The following is a 12,367-nucleotide window of genomic DNA, read 5'->3' as shown; positions in this document are numbered from 1 at the left end:
TGTAAGAGGGATGGGATTGCTGTGCTGAAAGTCAGTTTAAAAAAAAAAAAAAAAACCAAACAAAAAGATGCAGGGGAAAAAAACCCCAAACCCAAGGAAGTGGTAGGATCACATTTTTTTCCTAATTAAACTAAGATACTGAATCAATCCGTTTTCTTCTGAATAAATTAGGAGGCTGTTCAGAGAGGAATAAAATGAGATTTAGCAAGGATAAGTAGAAAGTAGCCCAGCTAGGAAATAAAAATTCCAAACCGCCGGTTTGACGTGACACGTCAGCTGCTCAGCATCAGTTGTGTGGGAAACGGCTGAGGCAGAGTCGGGATTGAGAAATTAAGGTGGGACACTGCGCCGTGTCTTAGTTAAAAAGGTAAATGCAGTCACAGGAGGCATAAACATGCGTGTTGCATCCGAGTCCTCCTTTTTTCCCCCCCCCCCGTTCCACTTTATGCAGAACCAGTTAAACCACATTGAGAGCGTGATGTACAATTGGCCACTCTCTTGCAGAAAGGATAAAGAAAAGCTGGAGCAAATACAGAGGAGAGCAGCTAGGATGATAAAGGAGTTGGAGGGAATAGGCTATGAAGACAGATTAAAGGGAATTAAAGATCTACACCCTGGAAAAATAGAGGCTCTAGGAGGATGTGATTATGGTATGTAAGTACATGAAGTGATGCTACAAAGAAGAAGAGGGAAAAAATTGTTCTCATTAGTTAGCAGTGCTGGAATTTAAAATCCAGCGTTTCAAATAGTGTGCGTCTGGGTATATTTGATGTACTTTTCACTACAGTACCTAGGCACAAGGTTGAAATAAAAAATAAGAGTTTTAAATAGTGGAGAAACTCGTTAATTCAAGTGCGGGAACGGAACTTCCACCTGAGAGAAGTGACGGATTCAATACTGGGGGTTTTTTTGCAATGGGCGGTGTTTTTTTTTTTTTTTTTCTTTTTAAACGGTCTAGAAATACATTCATTTCCTCCAAGGAAAGGGTGCGGGGCAGTGGCTGTCCGGGCCCCAGGGCAGTTCTGCTGCGGGGCTGGAAGAGGGGGTGCCACTGGCAGAAGTACGTAGTAGAGCGCTGGAGGGTCATCATGTTGATTAATAATCCAAACCATCAGTGCCTAGATCAAAACCAGAAGATGATGCGTATAATTATCCGGTCTGGTTATACTCTTTGTGGTGGGGATGGGGGTAGAAGGGGACTGTTAGCCAGATTTTGTCTTAGCCTTGCTGCAAATGCTCCAGCGTTCTCCTCGCAACAGGCGTTCCGGGAATAGTGCCCCATGAGGCATAAGGATGGGGGGCAGTGATTCGGGGTGCATTGCTGCCCTTCCGTTACAGCAGCAATGCTGCGATGCTATGGCTCTGCTTTTCTTTTACCTTTTTTTTTTTTCTTATACTACAAGTTAGTGCACACCGATTAGAAGACAGGATTTCAGCCTGTAGGCTGCAGTTTTAACCTGATTTGTCTTAAATTGGTGTAGTCATTTAAAACGTAATATACCGCTCCTGTTACTTCCAATAGGGCTTGATGTAAAACATGAGCTTCTTCTAGTCCCAGGTCTGGACGTGGACTAAAGTAATGAGGAAGGGGAGAAACACAGCTTTAAAAAGCATCCAAAAATATGCAAGCCAGCTCGAGGAGGAGTGGCCACTGGCCACGCACATCAAACGCCACCTCTCCCGAAGGCCCACGACCCTCTGCTAAGCTTTATCCAGCCGTGGAGAGGCATTTACCCTGCGCAGACAATTCTCTGTTCAGAACAAATACCTGCTTTCTGGGCAGTTACTGAGGCTTGGACGGAAGCATGAATATCTAGAAGTAGTCCATTTCAGTATGTGGCTTAAGGCTTTTCTTGATTTTTTTTTTTTTTAATTATTATTATTTTTTAATTACTGGGGTTTTTTTAAATTCACAATTCAGAGAGGAAAGGGGAGCTAAGCCACCTTAGGAAGAATTCAGAGGGATTTGCACCAGTGCAACTTCACTGCAAAACACATCTTTATTCAATTGACTTTCTCATGAAGGCAGGAACTTGCATTCGAGTACAGTTGGTACAAGGATTTAATCATTACTGCTTCCGTTTTGATTTTAAATCAAATACAGCGAGTGTTTCTGACTCAGAGAATTGTGACATTTTCACCAACTTTATTCCGTCGGTGCCTTTCGCTGGGCTTTAGAGCTCACCGGGCAGTCACGAATACGGGAGCCCTATGTTGGTTCCCAGTTGTGTCTCTCCTCCCCCTGTACAGGACTGAAATTGTGGCGTTTGGCCTCGACGGCTGTGCCATCCACATCGGACCGAGGGGGAATGCGGTGTGAGACTGAGCTCTGTGCTCCTGCCTGCATCGTACACCGACATTGGTTTCATGGCAGCTGGCAAAGATGAGTTCACTTCCCGTTGCCCCTGAGAAATGAAATAAAACATCATAATAACAAAAAGAGGCAATTCTGCAATTTCTGTGGGTGCTCTGCTCAAACCCCTTCCAAGAGGAAAGCAGGAGGTGTGGTATTGATTTTTCAGTGTGCAGGTGGCTCAGGCATGTTCTCCGCACCGTTAGAACGTGAGCAGATGCTTCATAACTGTAATAGAAAAAAATCAAGGATGCTTCTCTACATCACTGACTTCCCCCAGTATTTTGGCAAAGATTGTTGGCCCAAGCAGATGTGGAAGAGAGAGAGTGGAATATGAAATATGTCAGCATCATGAATATTTAAAATATGGTCCACTGTGTGGCAGAAGTACTATTACTGAGGCTTCTGCTGAGCTGGTTTTTGTATCCACCCGTGACTTTTTTGACAGTGTGTATGAGCACGGTACCCAGTTTCAAGCGGTTAGTAAGTATGGGTTGAATGAAACCATGCAGCATGCGTAACTGTCACGCTAGTGCTTTGGTCACTACTTTCCCCAATACCCACTGTGTTTCCGTCTCTCTTTGGGGTACACTGTCATTTTTACTCTCCATCGGGGTGTAGCTGTCCGTGGTTTCTCTATCTCCCGTGCTTTTGTGTCCCGGGGTGTGATTCTTCAGTGATGCTGTAGCACAGCAGATGTATTCCAAAAGTTAAATGGCTGAAGTGATGCAGGAGAGCGGGGCTGTGCAAGTACCAGCTTCGACAGCCGTCCCTGTCGGAGTAGGTGGTGGATTTGCTTCCAGACCCTCTGGAGATCCTTGGGGTTATGAAGCAACATAGGTCGAAGAAGGCGGAGGTAAAAACTCCTCTCTTCTATCCAGCAAGCAGAGAGGAGCTGTGGAAGTGCCTGGCCCGTCTCCCCTCCCCTCCGTACTGGAAACGGGGCTGGAGGCAACAGAAAATAAGTGGACACTTACGCAGCTTTCAGCTTCCCACATGGATTTTGTTACTCTGTCGTATGTCATGAATAAGCTGACTTACGCAAGACGTTTTACTTGCCAGAGGGTTATTTGCTGTACTTCGATGTAATAACGCTGCGCTATTGCATTATTTGGAAATAATTCTATTGTGTTAAGTATTTTGTATGCAAATACCTTACAAGGAGAAAAAAAACCCACATAATCTCGAATTTTGCATCATTTATTCCTTTACTTCTTTGAAAATCATGTCTTGTTATAAACTCACTTCCACTAACTCATGTTGCATCACCGGTACCCGACCACGAATATGCGTTCCTGGGAAGGAGAGGGTGACAGAAACAAACACCTACTCTAATGTGTCATTAGAAATCAAACAGACCTAAAACTTGCTTCTGCTTGCCAACGCTCAGATCTTCTGAAAGTCTGTCTCCGGCAGCGAGACCAAGGATGCATCCAGGTAACAGAAAGTGTGCTTGCACGCAGACAAAATATCATTGAACAATTTAAGATTATAGGTTTGCGTTGTGCCCGCAAAGCTGTTTGTTTATGTATTGGATTAAAATCTTCATTTTCCACCTCTATTTGCTCAAACAAAGCGAGTACTTAGATCAGTTAAACAGGTTTCTCCGTTCATTTCCACTGGCTGTATCCTTTGTGCGTTACATCCGCTTCTGTATAAACCCGCTCTTTGTTTTGTTTTGAGGTGCTTCTTAAGGCTCTATCAGGGAACAAGTGGCAATCTATAATATCTTCAAAAGTGGGATGGATAAAATAGCAGTAATTTGATACTGACACATAAAGGTCACCGAAAGGCACCGCTGAAACCTGCCCCCCCCCGGCCCCGAGCGGGACCAGGGTAGCTGCCTTCGGAAAGGCACGCTGCCTACGGAGGCTGTCTGCATTTGTCTTTCAATACCGAGGGGTTTTTTTCTTTTTGAAGTGTCTATTTTTGGTGAGTTGAAGTAGTTGCTCTGCTTCGTCAAATGGCAGTGGAAGCTATACGTAGGTGTTAAGTATGTTACCCTTAGTGTGTTAGCAAAATGACCTTTTAAGTTGCCGTTTACAGTCAACACCAATCTTTCTGGTTATTGACAGCGCTAGACTTTGACATCCTAAGCATCGTCTACAGTTTGATACTCTCTTGGTCATTCAGTCGTTTTCTTTGGACACAATACCGGGGTATCATGTCCTGCATAGTTTGTCTTGTCTTGTGCAAGTTCCCTGGAAAGAAAAGAGATTTGCACTTGGATTTAAAAAATAAATACAAATCTCGGTAGGGCTCTTTCCGTTGACTTGGCCATGGCCTTTAGGCTCTCACAGAGAAACTTTAAAAAACCCTGCTGGGGGTTTAAGCCATGTGACTCCTGTTGATATTATAATGAGATTTACAGTGCTTAAAACCCACAGGGGACTGACTCCTTACTTGGCGTCACACGGCGTTTCTGCAGCCATCCTGGCTGGGTATGGGTAACGCGCGCTGTGTAAATTAATACAATGACATTTTTTTGGGTTCTGCCAAACACGCTGGAATCGTAACTCTCATATGTAGTCGTCGTGGGCTTTAATGGAGTGTTAACATGAAAGCCTACTTTCTCGCCCTTTGCTGTATTCAGGTATGGAAGCAGATGATAAAACCCATTATTTTGCTGAACTGTTCTTTTCTGACGAGTATGGAGGGCATTTGACCATATGCCTGTCTGCCTTGGGTGGATGGCGTTCCTTCAGCCATCCTCCCTCTTTCTCAGCTGAAGAAATGTGTGGTATAGCATTTTTCTAATTTCCTTGCAAGGAATGCGTCGGTCCCTTTGTTCTTTTAAAAACTTAACTGATAGAGCCTCTCCCCGCTTGCACATTTTAAAAAAAACTGATAAAGTTAAACCAGTGCAATATTCCCTTATAGAAAAAGCCTTTGTAAGTCTCTCCACCTACGGTTGTTTCTTTAGGAAATTACCTTGCATTTATATATATATGTATGCTTGAAGAACTGTTTGTAAACAGCCCAAAGTAAGTTTTTAATGAAATAATGATTTAGGGCCATGTACAACTCCTAATACCTTTTCCAGTCAGATCTGTACCTTTTTTAATTTAAAAAAAAAAAAAATCATTTAAAAAACCCTTTCAATTATCTTCAGATTCTCACTGGGCCTAAAGTCAAAAGTTGTAGAATCTGAACAAGAATTTCTCTTGCAACTTCTTTCCATTTGGGATAACATCTCAGGGGTATGTTCTACGGTCATCTTGCTATCCAGTGCATCAGAAATAATACAAGAGCACAATTTTGTTATAGTATGCAAGGCAGATAGTATTACAGAACAAGAATAAATAGCATTTCCACATGTGTATAAAAGTAAAATGGCAAAAAGTAGGTGTTTATCCATAACGTTACCTGTAATCCAGGATAAAATAAGTCATAAAAGCCACACCTAGATGCTGGTATGTGCTCATATCCTTTGTGTATGTTTGAAGTTCATAATACAGCACAGGCATACTGTAGCAAAAAGATTTGCTATGAAAAATAGATGTGTGTGTGAGCATAAAATAGAGATTTCAATATTATTTTGACATTTTATTTTGAAAGTCATCTAAGGTTATGGAAATTGTTGCAAAAATAATTCCTTTACTTAGGAAGTTTCCATGCAGAAGTTGAATAAAGAAGATATTTTAGAATATGGTTCATCAGTTAGTGCAACAGATACATTTCCCTGAGCACCACATGGCCTGGATCAAAGCGTCTCATGACTTGGATCAGTGCAGCCAAATCATTACGTATTGATTGGAATCCCGCTGAAGGATTAACCCCTTAGTGCTCGTAGGAATTTCTTTCTTTAACCCTGGTTTCAGTAGTTAGAAAGCTCTGTGACGTACCTGCCAAATCTTAGCAAGGTTAATGGCCCCCACTAACCCCTCGTACTGAGGAATCCTTTGATTACATGGTTCCTTTTTTTTACGATGAATTTTGCATTTGAAAATAGTGGTGAACCTTCTTTACTGGGACATAAGGCGGCTGTACTTGTGCAAAGAAACAGCGGGTGGGGGGACCAAACAAAGTGAAAACCAAAAAAAAAAAAAAAAAAAGCCCAGTAAATAAGCGCCGTGGTGGGAAAGCCAAGGCTCCAAACTTGATGCTTTTCCTCTTTCTATAGTGATGAGGAAAGCCTCAGGTCCGGTTGTATTGTGTTACAAGAATACACTGCTGCATGGAGATGACTTTTCTTCCTGATGAAGCTGACTTGTAAATATGCAATGTTCATAAATTTCTTAGCAAAATATCAAGCAGGATATTAAGCAGGTCTGTCAAATGATTTCTCCCCCGTCCATGTTAATTTAACTTCTTTACAAAGCTTTTAATTAATGAATGAAATGTAGGAGGATAGCTAAGTAAGAATGACACATGTTTTGCACTGCAAATGGTATTTAATTCTGTTTTGAAAAACCATGGGTAGAGTCAGGTGGGTACCATGAGATGTTAGGGATGTTTTAGGATCTGTTGTTTGCCGCTTCTGAGCGCCTTCTTGAAGATTAATTGGCGCGGTACCTTCAGTTACACCACTTTTTCTCTTTTCTCTTTCTCTCCTCCAGTTTATCCCACGAGGAGCACTCGCACAGCCATCCACTCTACGGACACGGCGTATGCAAATGGCCAGGCTGTGAAGCAGTATGTGAAGACTTCCAGTCGTTCCTAAAGTAAGGATGGTTTTTTTGGCACTCGCATTGTACAGAAAGCATGCCCTGAAATGTTGTGTGCTGTCACTCGCCGTGGGCCTGATGCAAAGCCCACTGAAGTCAACAGAGCGCTCCCTTTCACTTCAGTGGCTTTTGGATCAGGCTCAAGAACGTTTTAACAAGGGATAGTAAATTAGCCCCATGGGGAAAGTATGGTCTTGCTCAGTGTATTACTAAAACGTAGAGTGTTTGCAGTTCCGCAGCCTTTTTTATTTTTTTATTTATTTAAGTAAGTTTTAAGTTGCAGTATTGACAATGTAAACAATACAACCTTGATTTAACCTTGATTTCGCTTTAATTTAGAAATCTAGTCTTAAATTAACTCCGTAATTGAACAGAGAATTGCAGAACATCACGTGAAATTTAATTTATGTCAAATAAGTAACTAATGAACAAAGTCTACACTACTAAAAATAAACTATAATTATATTAATTGGGCCCCTGCAGTTTGCTGCAGACCTTTTCTTGCTGCCAAAGAACACAGTTTTACACGTTGCATAAACAGTGCATTATGGACTAGTATGTGGTAATGCGTGCATCCCGATGCAGGGAAGGACCGGCAGAGCTCTAATAACTTACACATGGCTGCTCCACAGCTAAACCATCAGCCTCACCCCTCCAAGCTGGAGCAAAAACTGTTCCCATCACAAAAGAGTTTTCTGCCCGGGTAGGTCACCAGGTACACGTACGCTTTGGGTGCATCCAGGTTCTCGAAGTTTGGGCACTTATCTTTTCTCAAGTACTGTGGCTGTTGGGGTGTAAGATCACAAAAGACCAACCGCCCAAGTGATGTTTATGATTTAAATGCACAAAGGGACAAATCCGGCTCCCATTTACAGTGGTGATCTCATGAAGTTAGTCCACATAAATACACGGGATTCTTCAGGACGGATAAGTAGAACTAGTCCCAAAACGTTCAGCTGTATCTGTTCTTTCTGGAGCAGTTCCCTGGATTGTAATGGGAGGGAGGGAAGGGTGACAGCAAGCAGAGGATGTTTGTTGGATGATGTTAGCTGATACAGATAGGTTTTTGCTCTCGGAACAGAATGGGCCAATTCTGCTTCCACTGGCAAAAGCCTCCTAAATTCAGTAGGAACAGCGCTGTTCCTGGTATAAGCGTATGTTACAAGTGAGGAATGGAACGGTGACGAGAAGATTCTCATTACAAGAGGATTACAAAATAAGAAGGTGCTAGTTATAAATTTCCATGAAGGGTGGCCTCATTTCTTTTAATTCATCCTGTTGTTCACTTAAGTGAAATAAATGCTAATCTGGCCATACTTGCCAGCTCATTCATATTCATATGCCATATTATAGCATTTAGGCCTTTAAAACAATTCTAATTGTTACTGCACTTAACGCAAGGGAAAGGTGCTGTGGTAGCCTTAGATATCGGAATAATGTGTGTAGTCGCATAAGGTCAGATTATGCCACCATTGCTTCTTGCGCTAGTCCCCCGTTCCAGATTCGATCTGTTGGTTTCAGGAGGATTTCTTACAGAGCAGTGGACTGCCCTTAAGTTCACACGGCATGGGTAGAGGCAAGATCGATTTTTATATGGTATGTCGGAGATGTTTCAGTAGGTAGACCAAGTCCACCAGTTCACCTGGAGGAGATATTTGGGGCAATCAATAGGTGGGAATAACCTGAGAAGCATTACCAGCTCAGGCTGGACCCGAAGCGGCTCCATCTGCTCCCAGCTCCAACGGTTCTGCTTCTTTTATCACTCACTTCTCGTCCATCTTCTTTTATTATTTTTTTCCCCCATTGAAACCTTTCAACAGAAATATTTTGTGTGACTTTCTTAAACCCATCGGCTCCTGTAAATTTTCTCATTATCCAAATTCTGCAGTGTCCAGACAAAGTCTTATTGTTCCGAGTGATACTTAACCCAGAACGAATGCAGAAATGAATGTCCCCGAGCAGCGTATTGACACTGTTAGGAAGTGAGCGTTGCCTCATAAAATGAGACTGCAGCCTTCCAAGTCTCCTGTGGAGCGTCTGTCCTTAAATTGTATTGCCATTTATCAGAATTCATTACTCAATGAAAAGATAACAGGTAGATGCTTGAAGTTTCTTTCTGGTACTTGTATAATCTGTGAAGCTCTTCCGACAGTCCCCTCAAGAGAAAAGCTCTTGTTTACCAAGCGAAATACAGCCCGTGTATCAATTGAGCATTGCTTAATTTCACTTACCTCGGTAAAAAGGCCCGTTAGAAGAAGCAAAGAGAAGTTACATGTGGAATGAAAGCCCTGTACGCCAATAAAATGACTCTACAGTTAAGGGAGAAAAAAGGACTCGCAGGTCTACAACATGGTTCATTTCTTTTCCTCCGGAGGAAGAAATATCATAACTGTTGGTAAATCAAAACCAGAGATTTGACACTCTTCTGTGATCGTTCTGTAGTGTTTGTTCCCAAGGTGAGGTACACCACAGGGCCCTTGATTTCAAAGATAAATACTGTACAAATAACGATCCTAGTTGTCTTTCACTCACAGCCAACAGGAGGATGCTTATCAGAACCAGCAGATACACAGGCTATTGTACCCATTTATTTCCCTATTTCTTTTTGAAATAAGTTGCAGTTTTAGCATTGTTTTTTTGTTTGGTTTTATTTTTTTATTATTGTTTTTTTAAATCCATCAGCCGTTGGTTCCCACGTGATGCGCTATCAGTGAGAGCTGGCTGACAGCAGCAGGGGCTGCTGCTAAAGCCTAATGAGACAGTAGCACCCGGCATGCTCCCGAATACTCCCCAAGCCTAAAACCAAAACCAAGTCCGGGCTCACCGCGGTGACCTGATGGCCTTCTGCCAAGCCGCGGGAAGCAAGGTGAGGGCTGGAGGGTGCGCACGTGTCTGGCGTGTTAACCAGGGCCCCTCTCGCAGGCGGCAGCGAAAGGAGCAATTAGTAGCGCGGAGCGACTTTCCTTCAAAATTGACTATATCCTTGATTTCATTTGCATGTGTTTAAAGACCGTTGCAGATAGAAATGTATACCTCTTACACGGCAAGTTGTTCAGGAAATCCTGGAGGGAGGGTGGTTTATTCAGCAAGGCATCCAGGGCAAAAAATGAAGGAGAAGGCTGAGCAGGGTTTTATTCCGTGCCCCCCCTCCCCTTTTTTTGTCTTTTTAAAATTTGATTGTGGTTTAGATGTGCTGAATCACGGCTCTACCGTTTTAAAAATCAAATATATTCTTTAAAAGAGGGACACAGACCTTTGGAGAGGTCTTGCAATCCCATCTTGCAGTGATGGTAGTGATCTGCTTCGTGTGAATTTAACTGTGATGAAACGAAGGGGAGTTTATGTGAAAGAAACTACTAAGTGCACTCTGTAATGTTTTCACAAGTGTTTTTATCATGGTAACATCTTGTTTACTTTAGTTGCCTGCCTAAAACTACTTGGAACATGTTAAGAAAACATTTCGGGAAAGCTTCTACAAAGAGGCTTTTGTTTAGCAGCAACTGTGAGACTGCTCGGCTCACAAAGGTGTTAACTTTCAACCCCTTAAGCACTTCCACATGAAATTCCAGCAACTGTGTTTGTGGTTTTGGAAAAACAAAGTGTATATTAAAGAAACCAGGTATATGCTAATACATGTTGAAGTAGGCCGGAAATCGTAAATTGTTTCAAAGGCATTAATTGCTGTCATTTGCATGTCAGAACGGTCTGCAGCGAAATCGTCTGCAGTTGGCACAACGGGGAGGTGTCAGCCCGTAGGTTCAGCCCGTAGGTAGCCGGGGCAGAGGCGAGGCCGGTCCGTGGCCGTTTTGGGGTCGTTAGGCTCCTGGCAGGCCCGCCTCGACCCCCCCCGCAATGGAGCATCCCCAGCGCGGGCGCTCCGCCGGCGGCCGGAGCGCCCACCCCGCTGTCGGGGGGACCCTCCCGGGCGCGGGGGGCCGCGGGCCGGCCTCATCTCTTCCGGTGTCTTCTCTTCTCGGGTGTCCCGAGTGGCCGTTCGAGCGCCGCCCTTGCCGTTTCTTTTACCGGCCTGCCCGTTAACCTCCCCGCCGCGGCAGGGGCGCGCAGGGCCTCCGCGGAGGCCCAAATCCACAGTGCCCTCTAGTGCTGCCGGGGATGGCGGAGGGAGCGGCTGCGGGCCCGCACCCCCAGAGCGGCACCCCCGGAGAGCCCCGCTTCTCTCCTCCCCGCGCCGGGCGCCACAGCCCAGCCCGCTCGAACCACCTCGTTTCTACCTTTACACGCCCATATAAATGTTCTTCCTCTCAGGTGAGCGTCCGGCTTCTACCGGGAAGTCGCCTCCAACGCCTGCCCGCGACGTGCGATGGCATAGTTTTGCCTGTGGCGTGTACGTAGCGAGGCGCGTTGTCTTGCGTTGTTGCGTTTTATGTCTTAAGGTGCTCTTCGTTTATGTTGCGCGGTAGAATTTCCGGTGTGTAATCAGAAAGCATTACTTAAGAGAGAAGGATCATCTTTGTTTCATACTTTTATTGACGCTGTCTGCCATATTACTGCGATGTCGAAACGGTAAAATTTATTATTAGCAATAGTGTCACAAAAGTCTGAGACAGCGATTTTCCTTTCAATAAAAGTAGTTAAAAACCTTTTAGAAAATCCATAATTTTGATTGCTGGTACTTCATAAATGTATAACTGGTACTTTTTAGCTGTCTCTTTAGGGAAAAATGAGTTTTATCACCTGCAGTACCTGGGTTAATGAAATTGTGTGTTGGAATTTAGCCAGAATGAAAGATGAGATCATTCGGTGGCACTAATATTGGCAACAGGTCTCATAAAAAGGTTCGGCTCTTTTTAGAGAAGTATCGTTAGGTTTTTTTCTATTTTTTTCTTTTTTTTTTTTTTTTTTTTTTTTTTTTTTGAGGATGGGGGCAAGATCCGAGTTACTTCTCATTTTTGAAGTTTCTGTGGTTCTAAGATTTTCATCTGCTGGAATATCCAAAACCCAGTGACCTAAAAGCCTCCTCCAAGGCCAAGAGAAACACAACAGTGTCCATCAGTGCCTAGTAAAGGAATTTACTTGCTTCGGATTTCAGCTCCAGTTCCTGTTTCAGCCCTTCAAAAATCACGACTCTCAGCTCAAATTTGAAATAATGCTGCTTCTTTCTCATGGTCCTCCGTGTTTGATTGTTTGTGGATATTAGCTGTCCAGGAAATCCCATACTTAGAGATATAAATCCAAAATGATCTTGTTTTTCCGCGGCCAGCCCAGGATGTATTAGACAGTTATGATGATTTGTTAATTTTTGTGACCTGTATTTATTTTATGTGTGCCGTATGCTTTTAGAAGAGGGAATCAGCTGTCGAAATAGGCTACTTTTGTCGAAAGGGAG

The 12,367-nt window shown here is 43.4% G+C and overlaps 1 protein-coding gene across 9 annotated transcripts in view; it reads left to right on the top strand.

The window, feature by feature from the left end:
• Positions 1 to 12,367, top strand: part of FOXP1 (forkhead box P1) — a 165,321-nt gene that overhangs the window by 115,832 nt on the left and 37,122 nt on the right. For all 9 annotated transcript variants that reach the window (XM_059823389.1, XM_059823387.1, XM_059823396.1 and 6 more), the window contains one exon: positions 6,913 to 7,017. In XM_059823389.1, coding sequence (XP_059679372.1) covers positions 6,913 to 7,017 — 105 coding nt within the window. The remainder of the gene's footprint in view (positions 1 to 6,912; positions 7,018 to 12,367) is intronic.

The sequence above is a fragment of the Gavia stellata genome, chromosome 12 (assembly GCF_030936135.1).
Source record: "Gavia stellata isolate bGavSte3 chromosome 12, bGavSte3.hap2, whole genome shotgun sequence".
NCBI lineage: Eukaryota > Metazoa > Chordata > Aves > Gaviiformes > Gaviidae > Gavia > Gavia stellata.
This window is presented reverse-complemented; position numbering and strand designations above follow the sequence as displayed.